Here is a 17184-nt window from a genome sequence, read left to right on the forward strand (position 1 = left end):
TTAGTAGTTGTGGTGGAAATGCTGTTATACAGCCAACTTAGTCAGTTTTTAATAGGACTCACCCCTCTTCCCCCATGACTATCACGTTCCTTTTAGCTAAACTCAACAAGGTCCTGCAAGTCAGAGGGTCATCCCACCACCAGCATCTTAGGTCCTATCCCCTTTTCTGCACTGTTTTTCCCCTAGTGCTCACTCCCCACTTCCCCATTCATAACATTCATAAAAACTCCATCTCAGAATCCACAGGGGCAAGACATTCTGTCTCCTGCTAGAAAATAGCTTCATTAAAGAAGATTAATGATTTCTTTTAACCCTATGATCCTCTAAAGCAGTAGTCGGGGGAGTAAATATTATTAAGTGGGGCAGTAAGTTTTAAATTCAGCTGGATGGCTTAGGTGGTATTTATGTACTCCCGTAGAGCCCCTAAAACACCAAAATTACCATAATGTTTGCCTGACACACATCACAGAATCATCTAGGTTGGAAAGGACCTTGAAGATCATCTAGTCCAACCGTTAACCTCACACTGACAGTTCCCAACTACACCATATCCCTAAGCGCTATGTTCACCCTACTCTTAAACACCTCCAGGGATGGGGACGCCACCACCTCCCTGGGCAGCCCATTCCAACACCCAACAACCCCTTCTGGAAAGAAATACTTCCTAATATCTAATCTAACCCTTCCCTGGCACAACTTGAAGCCATTCCCTCTTGTCCTATCACTTATTACTTGGTTAAAGAGGCTCATCCCCAGCTCTCTGCACCCTCCTTTCAGGTAGTTGTAGAGGGCGATGAGGTCTCCCCTCAGCCTCCTCTGCTCCAGACTAAACAACCCCAGTTCCCTCAGCCGCTCACTATCAGACCTGTGCTCCAGACCCTGCACCAGCTTCATTGCCCTTCTCTGGACACGCTCGAGTCATTCCATGTCCTTTTTGTAGTGAGGGGCCCAAAACTGAACACAGTCATCGAGGTGCGGCCTCACCAGTGCCGAGTACAGGGGTAAGATCCCTTCCCTGTCCCTGCTGGCCACGCTATTTCTGATACAAGCCAGGATGCCATTGGCCTTCTTGGCCACCTGGGCACACTGCTGGCTCATGTTCAGCCGGCTGTCAATCACCCCCCCCAGGTCCCTCTCTGACTGGCAGCTCTCCAGCCACTCCTCCCCAAGCCTGTAGCACTGCTGGGGGTTGTTGTGGCCCAAGTGCAGCACCCGGCATTTGGCCTTATTGAAGCTCCTACAGTTGGCCTTAGCCCATCGCTCCAGCCTGTCCAGGTCTCTCTGCAGAGCCTCCCTACCCTCGAGCAGATCAACACTCCCACCCAACTTGGTGTCGTCTGCAAACTTACTGAGGGTGCACTCGATCCCCTCGTCTAGATCATCAATAAAGGTGTTAAACAGGAGTGGCCCCAAAACCGAGCCCTGGGGGACACCACTCGTGACCGGCTGCCAACCGGGTTTAACTCCATTCACCACAACTCTTTGGGCCCGGCCATCCAGCCAGTTTTTTACCCAGCAAAGCGTGTGCCCATCCAAGCCACGAGCAGCCAGTTTTGCCAGGAGAATGCTGTGGGAAACGGTGTCAAAGGCCTTACCAAAGTCAAGGTAAACAACATCCACAGCCTTTCCCTCATCCAATAAGCAGGTTGCCCTGTCATAGAAGGAGATCAGGTTTGTCAGGCAGGACCTGCCTTTCATAAACCCATGCTGACTGGGCCTGATCATCTGGTTGTCCCACATGTGTTGTATGATGGTACTCAGGATGAGCTGCTCCATCAGCTTCCCGGGCACCGACGTCAAGCTGACAGGCCTGTAATTTCCCGGATCATCCTTCTGACCCTTCTTATAGATGGGTGTCACACTGGCCAGTTTCCAATCTGTCGGGACCTCCCCAGTCAGTCAGGACTGCTGGTAAATGATGGAAAGCGGCTTTGCGAGCACCCCAGCCAGCTCCTTCAGCACCCTCGGGTGTATCCCATCTGGTCCCATAGACTTGTGTGTGTCTATGTGATGCAGTAGGTCACTGACTATCTCCTCCTGGAATGCGGGGGAGTCATTCCCCCATGAGAATTTGTCTCACCATGCATGAACTTGTCAGAGCATTTTGAGACCACAGAGCGAGGTAATCCACCAGCATTGTTAAGTCCCTGCAATACAGACCTGTGAATTCTAGTCCCAAAACACTTAATTTTCACTTCCAAGGAGGTGCTAGAAAATCCTTTCTCAGAAATTCCCCTAGACTCCCCTGGTCTCTTTTGTCTTCACCCTACTCCCTTTTCTTACACCCACCTCAATATTTGGTCTTTCCCACAATCTCATCCCTGTGCCATTAACATGAAGGCTGTTCCTTCTCTACCATGCACCACCCAAACGAATTTTCTCTCTGCCTCTGTGACTACTCCCTATTTTTGAGTTCTCCTTGGATGTAATATATATAATCTTTAGCATTATAACTCTGAATGTCAACCTCCGAACACCAGAAACAACAGCTGTTCCCGTTTCAAGTGCAAATTGAAACTGCCTCATTTGTGGTTGCTCATAACTTCCTAAGCTTTCACCTTTTGGGCTGACACATGCAAGAATTCATGCCTACCTCAAGTCTGACCTTTATTTTAAAGTTCAAACCAAGACAATTCAGGCCTTTTCTAGCGAGCAGAGAACATATGCTGTTGTTTTGCACTTACAAATGTAATAAAATGCAGGCATTTTGTTTCAAAATACAGGGCTTAGCATGGAAAGGCCAAAAGGTGAACACTGAAGGAGGTGCCTGGGAGTGTTAGCCCCAACTTGACCATCACATTAAAATCCATAGAAACAGCATATTCTTTCCTCTAGGCTCATAGGAGTTGACTGCTCACTCAGCATGTGAAATTTAATTTAATGCAAAATCCAATGAGTTGCAAAAGGAATTTATGTGAGGCCTCTACACAGATACCTCTTTTGATCTCAAAAGGCAAAGAACAACTGGAACAACTCTTCAGTGCTTCATATATGGAGAGAAATCCTCTCCAAATCACTGTGGACCTGAAAGGATTTCCTGGTACTGGACAACTATGACTGTTTATACCCAAGCAGTGCAAAGAGCAAGCACCCAATGAAGCAAACAGAAAGAAGCAGCACCCTAAATGTTTTCTTTCCCACAAGGGAAGCTCTCTCCCCTCAAATGCAGCAGACTCAGATTTTTGGTCAATAAACTTGTTCATAGCAGATGGGTGGGATTTTCAAAAGCCTTTAGCATTGTGTAATAGGTGCTATTAAAACCAGTGGGAAAATCACCCTGGGTTTCAGCAGAGACTGAGTTAGGCCAACGGGAAGCCTCTTTGGAAACCTCAGCTTCCATGCCTAAGCAGCACTTGTTCATCTGTCCTTAGGCCCAGCACCAGGAGCAAAGGCAGTTACTTACCAACCTCAGAGAACAATGAACATGGGCAGCCTTCACATGTTGCCATCTTGCTGTGCTCTAACTTGCGGTATGTCTTGCTTACTCCATATATTCCACATAAGTAAAACCTCCTGAGTTTACTTCCTGCAGTATGCAAAGTAACACAAAGCCCTAGGGAGGAGTTTGCACCTAAATTAAGGAGCAAAAGTAATCTATGCCATTGTGAGACCATAGAAAAAAGGAAGTGCTCTTGAGGCTGAATATGCATTTTACTAATTTGTTTTAGTGTTTAGCTACAGTTTCAAATTAATTTGATAATAGCCATGACTCTGAGAAGTTATTTCATGGAGGGAGAGGAATCAATATTTCCTTTTCATTCACATAATTTTAATGTGCCTCTCTCTGAAGGGCAACAATTTTCCTGAAAATATAAAAAAATCATTCAGATTTCTGATTTCCTGCAGTGTTTGAGTAGTCTTAGGCATAATGAAATACATCCATAAAGAGTAAAATAAAAAAATACATTTAGTGTTCAGTGAAATACATCATGAAAAATACAAAGAAAATTAGCAATGGTTGACTATTACACCAGCCCTAACATTAACTTAAAAACTGGCACGTACAATTTTTACCTATCCTTGTATACATAGAAATCTTCCTCCCCACTGCTTTCATCAGTATGTGCTATATACCAACATCTTCTTAAACACTGTGCCACACAGTGACTCCACAGATCATATGTGACAAGATGATCCACTACAGGCACACTGCCCTGCCCCTACAGTGCATCTGGTGTTTACAGGGGCCCTTACAAATCCAGACCTCAGCTTTCTAGTCTTACTCTCAAAAAATCATACTTCTAGGTAGTACCAAAGCTCTGGCAGAGGTCAGATCTCATTTCTGAAGTATTTGCAGATGACCAGCTAGATTGACACCAGAAAAGCTGTGAGTTTACTTGGTAGTGAGGGAATGTCCTGAGCTTACACGGCTTTTGCTTAATGGCTGGAAAAATTTAAGCGATTCATTCTATGTTTGCCTTGTTTTTCTAGCTGTGACTGTCAGCTGTAAAGGTGGAAAACACAACCACAAAACCAAATAAAAAGGGGCCCACAAACAATCTGAACTTGCACAGAAATAGTAATAGACACACAGAATCATCCCTGACCAGGATATATAATCAGCTGTTCATGTCATTGCCATCTGGTAGACCCCTGACTAAAGAAAAATAAAGTCACATTGGATTACGTTATAATATAAAAATCACTCCAACTGAAAAAGGTGGAGGAGGAATTCCTGACTGGAATGAAAGGGGAGGGAAGACACATTAATTGCATTGTGCCATTTTATAATTGCGTTCCAGTGGTAAATCAAGCCTGAGGGCTGACAGCCAGTGCTCAGGAGGGAAGTTGTGGCTGTTTAAAACCATTCCATTCTCTGGTTCATGATTGAGCTAAGAAGCTGCAAGATTTAGAGGAGATAAGAGAGTAAGAAATGTGAATTTAAGAAAAACAAACACTAATCTAACCCCTGTGATTTATGCCCTGGATTAATCTCACTGCAGTGACCCAGGTCTTAAAGCAAGGGCAGCCTCAAGCTCAAAACCATGTCTTTCTAGTGGGCATTGCAGATGAAACACATTTCTCGTGCTCATTTTGTTGTGCTTGTTAGCTAAGTAATTGCTTGTGCTCATTAGATAACAACCTGTTAAATCTGGAACTGGATGTGAGCTCTGCAAGGCTGTCCTCAGCCATTCCCAAGGGTGCACTCATCTTTATTCTGTCTCTTCAAATCACTCTTCAAGAACTGCTTCCCCTGCAAGCTTAAAATAAACCACAACTGAGCTTAACATCCAAGGCAATTAAACTTATCTCAGTTCTTAGTCCCTTGTAGTAGTTCATAGATTAAACACACTTAGGGTGAAAATTTGGACCCATAGAAGCCACTGGTGAAACTCAATGGGAACTAGGATTTTGCCATAGGGCTGCTCTCTGTACAGCCTCCATCATCAAAGGAACATAAGGATGACTGCAGGGCTTGTCAGTCAGGCATGAAATTACACTGAGGAACCCCACTAAATAATTGCCCAAATTGTATGTCGCTGAAGAGAATAACTCAGAGCAAACTGCATGAATGGATCAGAGCTTTATGCAGTCAAATGAAGATGGGCAGAGGTTTGTACTAAAAATTTTACACAAGAAGATACCAGTAATTTTAAAAACTATGATTAAGCATTTTTAGGTCAAATTCAGTCCAGGTATAGTCATTACGGTAGAGTTACACCAACACTTATATTGGTGCACCTCCATGAGTTCTGCAATGGGAAGAAATGAATACAACAAACAAGGTGGCATGAATTCTCCCTACAAAGCCACACAGCACAATGCGTTCATAATGGCTTTATGTCACATTTCATTTGAATTTTGATACTCTTTTATATACCCCTGAATGTTAGTATTGCTTTAAAACACACTATAAATTTAGTCCTTTCAAGTTGCAAACTTATTTACAGATCCTTTTTCCGATTATCTAAAGATTGCACATTCATCTCTATTCATTCATGCAAATTACTGAAGTCCATGGAGCAAGAAGATTTTTCCAAGTATCAGTAACAGGGAAGAACAGACTACATGAGAAAATGAAATCCATGCTGATGAGATACAGGTTACCTGCCTACGGCTTCATCAAGCAACCTTCCCAGCCTGCTCCGGTAGAAAGTAATTCAGCTTTGCCCAAATTACCGTATTCAATCTGTGCATCACATGAAGAAGAGATCAAAGGCCCTGCATCCTGACTGCTGATATATGACAGGTTTTAGGACTCTACTAGCTATCTCTTATCTCTCTCCCATGGACCTTACAATGCTCACAGCAGAGTCAGCAGGAGGGAACTATGCCCACACATTTGGTGACTCACATTAATACACCAGACTGAAATAAAGAGCTGAAAACTGGGCACATATTCCCTTTCACCAGCTCTGCTACCGGACTAGTAAACACCAGCAGGGCAGCAGGGCAGGCAGCAGTGGGCTGGGATGTTAACACACAACAGCAAGATTCACCAGACCTCCACTGGTAGAGCCTTGAAAGAGCTCAGAGACAGCAATTCACAAAAAGCAGGAACATGATCAGCAAATAGAAGGACCCGATAAAAGCTGCATTACAAATATCACCTAATTAACATTACCTACATTTCCTAGCAGTAGGAAACTTAATCTGTATGCGGGGTCAACTTCAAAGGGAGAGGAGGTCTGTGCTGAAGAAATACAAAAGGATGCATAACCAAAAGTCATGGGATTAAAGAAAGGGAAAGCTTAAAACACAAAGTGGGAAAAAAAAATCACTGAGAGCAAACTATTACACTGTCAAGCAGAGTCTTAGTGGCAATGATGGAAGCCCCATGACTTGGAAAGTTTAAATTTAGAGTAAACAAAGCATTAGGAGGCTTACACCCCGGGGAGCAGTCCTGCCTCATCAGGCAGACAGGCTGCACCAGCCACCTCTGCCTCTAGTGTCTCTTCTTCTGCAGTATATAATCACACTGCTCTGATGAGCTATTTCAGTCAAGCCAAAGATTTTAAAGATACAGCAATTTAGAGATTATCTATGACCCCTGCCATCAAGGAGTTCTACTTGCAAATAATTAGCTGGGGGAGCTGCTTGCCAGAGAGTTATATTTCAGCAAGATAGGCAAGATTCATGAATGAAGATGCACTGGTTCTGTGATTTTTAAGAGCAACTTTGGCACTGCAGTAACCTCTCCTGGACCCTGAGCTCACTGCTCATCGTTCTCTGCAAAATAATTAATATAATCTGATGGAGAGTTGACCAAACTGCTCTTTAATTCATTCTGAGACCAAAACTTTCCTTGTTCAAACTGTCTGTAAGCTGTGGAGATCTAATATGCAATATGACAAATGGTGGGTTCTCCTATGGTACTGATGAGCTATATTCTTCCTTTCTATAATTTTTGTCCCTCTTTCCCCTTGATGTTCAGACATGAGAAAGGGCCCTTTCTCATTCCTGTTGAGGTCACTTAGGGCTGTCACATCAGTGGGACCATGCAATATCTTGTGATGGGGCATGGCAGTAGTCACTGTCTGGCCTACTAAGAAAGCTAAAGCAGTTGGATCATTTTCTTCTACTTTGTATTTTACTATGCTACGCTGTTAATCCAGAATACTCGGAGAAAATAAAATCCTCTTCAGCAACAGTAACACACACACACCCATCTTCCAGCCCCATCATTTTGTGATCAACAACTGGCCCATGCTTTGAGAGTCATGCAGCTACTGGAAAGTTTATCTCATCTTTCCATCACCTAAGAGATCAGCTTCCTTTTGCTTTCTATCACAGAAACCTTCCTGGTAGGTGCAAATAAAGAGGGGGGAAGAAGGGCTCAGGGAATCCTGCAGTTAGCATGCAAGGAATCTGCTCCCTTTTGTACCGCTGCTGGAGGGACAGCAGGAGAGGTGGCAGCAAAGGTGTCCTGTATCTCAGTTAAAGGACAAAAGGAAATACCACATCAGCAGCACAAGTGATTCTTGTCACCAACAACTGGTTGTCCTGGAGAGTGTTGAAAGAGACCCAGGCCACAGGCTATGCCTACACTCCCTCCACAAATTGGCTAATCTTTCTAATGAGAGGCATGACTCTGCTCCAGAGCACCTTCTAAGCGCAGCTCCTCTTGGGGAAACAAGTCACATGGAAACATTGCCCTCTGAAGGGCAGTTTCCTGCTGATTTCACTAGATGCAACTGTGAAGCCAGAAGTTAGCCTACAATATCTTTGATAAATATCTGGGAGCAGAAACACCATGGATAAGTGCCTCTCCAGGGCTTTTTATTTTCCTTCTAAATAAACTTTGCTCCAAGGCTTTCTGTTTTCCTTCTAAATGGGCTGTGGTTTTATTTTTCTGTCAATTTACCAAAATGAGTATGTTGCAGGTAATCTGCTGTAAAGTGTAATCTAGTTTTCTGGTAATGAGCAATAATTTTAGACCAACCATTAAACATTCTTTCATACAGACCTTGAGTAGTTTACTGTTAAAAACAAGTGACATCGGGAATATTGATCCAGGAATGAGCAGCTGTGGAAAGCTTTATAAGCAAGCTGCTCCAAATCTCCTCCTCTTCAGCTGAGCAACTTCCTTCAAATATAAATGTGCCTCCATGTATTTTTGCAGGCACAAGTTGGGCATCGTGAGCTTGGCTGGGGGTGACTACGTTTCTTACTAAATTACTTATCATTAGGCAAACTAACATCTTTGCATGATCCTGCTTTGACGACATAGACTTTCTAGTGGGCATACAACTCATCTCTCTGCATAAATTATGCAGTGTGGATAAACACCCTCTTACCTACTGCCAACCATTTTCATATGCTTAAACAACTTATAATATTCAAGGATTTACTTTTCTGGGTGAAAGAGGAATAGATTTTGGTCCTGGCAGCTGCTCTTTCTGACCTACAAAAAACAAAAGAGATGGTTCAGCCACCATAAAGCTTCTCCTCAGAGACCTCCTCTGCCAAGGCAGGACAGTTTGCACTGCATGGGTTCCTTTTACCAGAGTCACCAAGTTTCCAGATGTTTCTCTCCTCTGTCCCACATTCATCCCTCCTGGCTGGGACAAGGACATTGCTCTCTATTACTTCGCAGTCAGGAATACCCTCTGCAGGACTCCACTAGGAAAGTACAGAAAAGCCAAGAGCAGACCAGGTTGTTAATTAACAGCACTAGTGGCCCAAATTAGCTTCTATTATTAAAGGATGAGTGGGAGTTTTCTACAATTCCATCTTCAAAATAGCTCAAAGATGCTTCACAAATACAGCATAAGTCTCTCTTTCCTTCCTGCTGTATATCTCACTTGACTAACTTTGTGCTAACTTTGGGCTGTTAAACTGAGTGGAGTGGGGGGGAGCAGGAGGAGCTGTTTAAAAAGCAAATAATGCCTGGCTTTCAACACGACTTTATTTTGTTGCTCTGATCTCTCCATATTTGTGTGACTTTTGATCTAAAAGTTAACAAGAGACCAACCACATCAAAACTCAAATCCCAGTCTGAACGTCTGTAGTGCTAGGGCCTTAATAATACATCCTGAAACAAAGTTGACCTCTAGATGAGCCTCACAACTAAACGTTACCCATTATTAGTATCTGCTAATTAGTAAAATCTATATTGCCATTAGCGTTTATTAATTAGTATCTGATCATTAATGAAATATGTATGCTCACTGTGAAAGATGCAGCTTAGGCAAAAAGTAATCAGTAGTGAGGATGAAATGTTGTGAGAATGTGTATCCAACTTCCATTGTTTAGCATTGTTCAAGGCTGAGAACCAAGTGTTTGGCCTTGTTAGAAACTCCCTTGGTTCTCCCCCCCCAAGCCCTGGCCAGGCTTTGGGTAGAATCCAACAGGAGGATAAAACCAGATGTTTCCACTCAAAGAAAAGTGCAAGTCATTCTAACTTGCTGATTTTTGGTATATGAGGCTGGACCCTCTTGCCACAACTTTGGATGCCTCACCTATGGATGGACGCATCGCGTAAGACTTTCCACTTGCAGGGAAAGGTACTCCAAATCCTCGCTGCAACTGGGGCTCCCCAGCGACTGCGGGTCTGGATGTTGGTAACATGTACAAGTGGTGATATATCTTTCTTAATCACTGTTCTCCCCGTCGTGTAGTAATGATTAGGTGCATTAACTTGCTTGTTCTTATTTTCTATAATTAACTGTATGTAGTAATAATTAAGTTACTATTCTGTATTTTTCTTACTACTTATTTTCTGTATTACTTGGTTATATTCTTTAATAATTAACAGTAAAATAAGCCTACTCTTTTCACCCCGGTGTCTGAGTTTAATTGGCAGAACAACGTCCAAATTCTTTGTGCGTTTGGAAATCTCCCACTGAATCTGACATTACGGTGTTAGAATAACAGAAGTGTGTAGTTTGGGGTCACTGCCTTAATGTCTTGGACACGGTCTCCCAAGTGGTCTGCATTTCATTCCAAACAAAAACAAGTGACTAAAGCAAGGCATCATGGCAACCAACTACGTAAGGCTGGATTAGTAGTGATTGTCTCAGTGTAATCAACGCTTTCTTTTCCCTTTTTAACATAGAAACAATGTCTGAACTGGACATTTACAGGGGAGAGATTTTCTAAATGGGAATTAACTGTTACTCACATATAGTCTTTGCAGGGAATAGTACTAATAACTGCCCCTTACACTCCCTCCAGTTTACTCTCCAGAGAAGCAGCAAATTTATACGGTCATGGGTTTGATTAGACACACTGATTTTATATACTTAATTTTGAAGGGTTTGGTTTGGCTGACTTTTTAAATTACTGACAATCAGAATACACACGTAATTGGTCTTGCCTACAGCAGCCATATAGCTGAGCCTCAAAACCACAAAGATACATGCAATTTCCCTCTCTACGGCTTTCCAATTTTCCTACATACGTGCATTTCCTACCAGCGAGCTGCAGGCAGCTTGCCATTCAGCTTGTGGAGCTTCTGGTTTACCCTTCAGAAAGGCCTCACCCCTCCAGGATTGAAAAAGAAACCAAGATTCATCTCTGTTATTTGGACTCATCCTGCCCTGACCAAGCACAGCACATTGAGGCATCAAAGTCACATTTGGGGGCACCAAAGAGGCACTGTGCATCTCCTCCAAAGAGACTCAGGAATTTGCCCAAGGTCCCCCAAGAAATCTGTGGCAGAACGGAGAATGTCAGCTACTTTCCTAGCGTATCTGCATCTCCAAAAATGGGTGAATAGGAGTGTTCTGGACTCAGTCATGTAAGAAACATACTGTATAAGAGATCTGCTGCAAGACTACCTACAGGGAACACAATTCTCACTCTGATAAATAGGGAAGCTATAATTACAAACAGTGTAAATGTTGGAGGCAAAGCTAAAGGGTAACAGCTCTGAGGACATAAGGAGCTAAGCCAGGCAGGTAAGGATTTCTTTTAAATCCCTCCTGCACATAAAACCATGGCCTGGAAAGACAAAGGTTATATCTTCCCTGTTCTCAAGTTCTTCCAGATGCCTTAAGTGGGCCGTCCACCCACAAGGGATGAGGCTACACACATAGGTATCAATCATGCTGGTAAATTAAATGTTTCAAGTAAATTTTGCAGTAAATTGATAAAAGAAAGAAGGGAAAGGTAGCCTCTGCCAAAGTCTTCAGTCCATGTTCTCCCACCTTAAACAACACAACTGCCTCTTGTCTGTTGTATTACAAACTTTCATTATCGTATGTGGAAAAGCCTTCCACTGATAAGGACCGTGTCCTCCCATACGACAACTCAGTCATTTCTTGTTCAGTGGAAGTGTTATGAGGGCAACTGCAAATCTGTCAGCTTAAGGGTTACGCTGCAGGCAAACACCAACCCTGTGCAATTTCTTGAGAATTTACCACTGACATTTGGAAGCCAAAGCACTTGTATCAACTTTAAAAAAATGCTGTAAATTCCTCTTAAAAACCCTGGATGTAAGAGTGAGAAGCGATGTGGGAAACTCTGGCCTTTAGCCAAATTATAAAAGAAATTATTCACTAGCCCTGTAGGTTTATTAATCTAGTTCTGCTATAAATTTTTGTTATGAGTTATTATTGATTCATAACCATAAACACACTAGGTGCTCAAGATCTTTGCCCAAAAGTTTTCACGGTCCCAAATCCTGCACTTGGAAAGACTTGTGCTTACTTCATCATCCAGGAGCAGACCCCATTCATCTCAACAACATCAGCCAACTCATGTTTCTAATTTTAGTTGATCCTAGTGACAGTTGAGTAACACTGGCACCTTCCAAATAATCCTTTGATTTGTTGACCTCACATGTGCTCTTGGGAGGATACATATAGTCAACATCCCCTGCACAAATGGACAGAGCTCATTAACTTGGGACATTACAAGCTTAAGTGTCCTAAGAGCCAAATGAGTCAGAAGTAAAGCCAAGGATTCATTTCTGGGTTTCAAGTTACCAAAGTAAAAGCCTCTTGAAATAGGGTCAGTTCTAAAGCAAAAAGAATACCACAGCAACTTCTCAATGTGTTGAAAAAGCTAACCATTGGGAAGGAAAACTATTTAAAAAAAAAAAAAAATTGAACCCAGTCAAACATAATGTAGTCTTGCAGTGTAGTTCTGTTTCAACCCCATTCCTAACTAACTAGAGTTGCAGCAAAATTAAGAAATTTATCAGCAAAATCTAACTCAGTCCTGTCTAAACTACAAAGACAAATTATCCACTAAGCTGTGTGAGATGTCAGTACTCCCACACTGAGTAGCACTGCTTAATACAGGTCTATGCAAGCACCAGCACAGAAAGCTGCTGCCTGGCCAAGGAAAGACAAAGTCCAAAATTAACAGATCCAATTTAAGGTGCAATACCTGAAGGGAAGTGCCAACTGAACAGGCGACATCTTCTTTAATTAAAGTTGCATAGGAGTGGGGATAGCGAGAAGGACACATCTGATGACTTGGTACAATTCGGCCATAAAAAGAAGACTGGATGCTGATGGTGGTTCTGTGAGGACATCTCAGGGAGACATATTCTCCGTCGCAGGCATGGTCAGTGTAATTCTTTAGTACTTGTGATATGTAACCTGCAAAAGGACAAAATCCATCATTAGTGAAAAGTAGTTAATATTTAGATGATTTACAGCAGTGCAGTCTAACAAACAAACAACTAACAAGCAATGAGGAACGCAGATTTTATTACTCATCTCACACACGTGCAAAGGAGAGAGACAATGACATAGCAGCGGGGAAGGCTTGGTGATTTGGGCTTCAGCCATCTTATATATCCCTAGTGGAAGCAATATTCAGATGCTCCAAACTCTCAGTCCAATCATACCACTCATTTACATTGGCATATCTGTCAAGTTTACAGGAAATGTAGCTGAGCCAGGCCCATCATTTAGACCACATCTAGATACCTCATGCAAATTTTGCGCCCCCCCCAATACAAGACAGACTTCAATAAAATAAACTGGAGTGAGTTCAACAGAGGGTCACCAAGTTGGTTGGGAGCTGGAGTACTTATCCTGTAAAACGTGGCTTGTTCAGCCTGGACAAGAGACAGCTTTGGGGGAAACTAATAGAAACCTGACAGTATCTACAGGGAAGTTATCGTGGAGATGGAGTCAGGCTCTTCACAGTGGTTCATGGTAGGAGAATGAGAGATAACAGGCACAAGATGAAACACAGTTTCAGATCAGGTATATGGAGCAACTTTTTCACTGTGAGGGCAGTCAAGCAGTGGAGCAGGTTGCCCAGAGAAGTTGTGCAGTCTACATCCTTGGAAATTTTCAAGACCTTACTGGATAAAGCCCTGAGCAACCTGGTCTGACTTGACTTTCTAACTGACCCTGTTTTGAGCAGGATGTTAGACTACAGAACTGAAGTCCCTTCTGACCTCACTTTTCCTGTGAACTTATGATCATGGGCAAGAAAGGCCCAGACACAGAGTTACTAAGGGGAAAGTTGGGGTTACAGTTGGTTGTATGAAGTCCTATTCCATCATGGCACACCATTCATATCTTCAATCTCCCTTCACAATATACCATTTTAATTCTTCTGGTTGCACCTTCTGTTCTAGGCCATTGACACAAAAGCTTTGCTTTCTCTCCCATTCTGCGATGTCAATTTTTATAGAAGGAAAACAGCATACAGAACCAAATTTCTCTTTGTTTGTTAGAGGATGACATTAGACACAATATTAAAGTTCTAAGAAAGAATAAAGCATGAGGACAAAGCCTTGTTAAAGTTACACCGAGTTAAAAGGGCTGATTGCAGTCTGGTTGCCATGGGAGCTGCAAACAACTCCTGACTTTGCCACACTCATGCATGAGGGGAAACCTGATATAGAGGTGCTGATATAGAGACATCTGTGCAGGGAACTCTATAGCATGTCCCATATCAGCATCAGCCACAGTCCCATTCAATCCTACAGACTTCCTCTCTGTAATGAGTTTGGAAGTCCCCTTCCCACTATTGGCCACCAACACAAGTCTGCCAGCAGCAATCCCACAATGTCCTGTCCCTGTCTTCCTCTACCTCTTAAGAAAAAGTAGAGGAAGACAGGGACAGGGCATTGTGGGAATGCTCCTGGTAAACTCTTTTCTTAAAGACTCAGAAAGAAAAGACAAAACTGTTAAGAGAAACAAGTAATCCCTGGACAAATTCCTAAAAGGGAACCTGAGGTATATCTTAGACTTGCTTTTTAAAAAATGGGTAAAATGTGACTATTCTCTTGGTGGCCCTTAATCATAAAATAATTTAGGCTGGTACCTCTGCAAGTCATCTAGTCCAACCTTCTGGTCAAAGCAGGGTCAATTTAGACCAGGTTTCCCAGCGCCTTGTCCAGTTCTGAACATCTCCAAGGATTGGGCCTCCACAACCTCTCTGGGCAACCTGTGCTAACGCTTAACAACTTTCACAGTGAAAAATTTTTGCATGACATGCAATTGGAATTTCCTGTTATGACTTTTTTTGGTTAATTCTGATTCTTTCATTGTGCATTTCAGAGAAAAGACTAGTTCCATTTCCTCTATACCTTTAGGTAGAATAAAACAGTAATTAGATCCCACTCTCCTTATTCTTTACTTTTAAATCCCTCAGTCTCTTACTATTTATCATATGTACCAGTACCCTTGCCTTCTTGGCAGCCAAAGGGACACTCTCCAGATTCTCAACATCTTTGTTATACTGAGGGGCCAGCTAGGTATGCAGTTACCCTTCATTACTGCAAGGTGCACTCTTTCCTCACATTCATCATCCTGTCTTCCAAGGCATGATAATGCACACAGGGAACCACAATTCATGTGATCTGAGAGAGTTCACGTGGCTTGCTCAGAATCATTTCAACATCAACTCAAGTTATCCTCATAGTCACATCTGTAGGGTATATTCACTCCACTAAGTTGAACACTCCCAGGGCCTCTTCTCTGTCCCTAAAGCCATAGCCAGCAACTTTCTCTTACTCTCCAAAATAGTACAGCCTACATCCAGAGCTTTTAGTGGGAATAGTTCTTCTTCCACACCAACACTGAAACCTGTCTCAGGAGCTGTGTGAAAGAATACTCGTCTGAACAAATTTCAAGGTGCCTAACACTATAATCATTGCTCTCAGAGATAACCAACACACAGTAATCTAACTTCAGCATTCAAGCTGCCACTATGAGGGCTGGATTCTCCAATTTCTCTAAATTTTAGCCTGCAGTTCTTATTTAGCAGTTCTGTTGTTGCAGTGCCTCAAGGTGTGTGTCAAATAGATATTTACTCAAATCAATATATTAATTTCCAAGTCCCTAGGGCAGCATTTGTTTATAAGAAATAGGCTGAGACACAGCCCGAGAATTAGAGTGACAGAGATCAGGCAACAGCACTGTTTAATTTAGTGTCTTTATCTCACTTGTTCAAGGAAGCACTCTAGGAATAAAATTAACTACTAGAGTGCATCCCCTTTCCCAGTCAGTAGAACACACGCTCTGTGTGATGCTGCACACCTAGTCCAGAAGTCAGATCAGCTCTTCTCCTACAGAAGTAAGGCAACCATACAAGACAAGCATCAGGACAAGCAAACTACACACAGAACCGGAATATAACACAAAATATTAAACCCTACTTTCCATGCTGTTACTCCAGCGCATTAGGACTTTTCCCTGAGGCTGACCTATTAGGGAGCCAGAGAAATACAACCAAAGTGCAGTCAAGACTCTACTGGCTCCTCTGAATATTCAATTATTCTGTCAGAACAGCCACCCTAGAGCATATCTTTCATATTACCAATTCAGGATCACAGAAAGTTTCAACACCTGCAATTAGTGCAAATCACTTGTTGAAACAACTCCTTCCTCTCGTCTTCTATCAACAATCTCAAAATAACTTGAGTTCATTCAAGCTCAAGACATTGAAGGGATTGAATGTTTTGATGGTGACTGGCTAATAATAAACAAAGCACAATGTCTGAAACATCTGGCACTGACCACTGTCAGGGAGAAGATACTGAATTAGGCATGGGCATGATCAGGGATGACATGATGTTCTTCAAAGAGCAAAAGGAAGTGGATGTAGAGAATTCATGGGGTTTTTTTTTTCCTCTTTAAGTGTGCCAAATTTGCACTAGATGCATGGGTAGTTCTTTTGAAAGTGGTGGTATTTCGTTATCCATCGACTCATGGTTCAGTAACCCAAAATCTGAATTGCTTTCATCATCCTTGTTGAATTTTCAGTAATAAGTCTCCAGTGACCTTTTGTAAGGAGGCAACTACTAGGATGCTCTTTACTGAATGAAATGCATAAACATGTAGCCAATGGCAGGTGTTTGAGGACTTCAATGGCATTTGTATACCAAGTTAAGAAGCACTTCGTAAGCATACAAGGAATAGCTTACAGAGCTCTTTCACACTCTTCTGGCAAGCATGAAAAAAATCTTTTTGATGGCTGCAAGAAACTATTTTAGTTTAGTAAAATGATACAGCAGATCACCGATCAGCTATTCATAGACCACAGAATATGACAGCCAAGAAACTGAGATGACAAAGGTATTATCAAATGATGTCATTCCCCACCAAGTATATGTCTCTGCATTATCTGGGATATAAGCTACAGTCTTACAAGTGTCCACTCCAAACAAAGATAAGGCAGGCTGTTTATAAAGATGGCCAAAGACATCCTTTCTCTATCCTCAAATTCTGGGATATGAAATCACCATCGTCAGATCGAGGACTGAAGGCAAGCAATTACTTGAGGAAATCATTCCAGCTGTACTGCTACATTCAAATCTACTCTATT

At 42.4% G+C, this 17184-nt stretch overlaps 1 protein-coding gene across 1 annotated transcript in view; it reads right to left on the minus strand.

Annotated features, from left to right (window-relative positions):
• EVA1A (eva-1 homolog A, regulator of programmed cell death) overlaps positions 1-17184 on the minus strand; it is a 211065-nt gene that overhangs the window by 138621 nt on the left and 55260 nt on the right. The window contains exon 2 of the mRNA XM_074861440.1: positions 12778-12992. Coding sequence (XP_074717541.1) covers positions 12778-12992 — 215 coding nt within the window. The remainder of the gene's footprint in view (positions 1-12777; positions 12993-17184) is intronic.

The sequence above is a fragment of the Strix uralensis genome, chromosome 3, assembly GCF_047716275.1.
Source record: "Strix uralensis isolate ZFMK-TIS-50842 chromosome 3, bStrUra1, whole genome shotgun sequence".
Lineage (NCBI taxonomy): Eukaryota > Metazoa > Chordata > Aves > Strigiformes > Strigidae > Strix > Strix uralensis.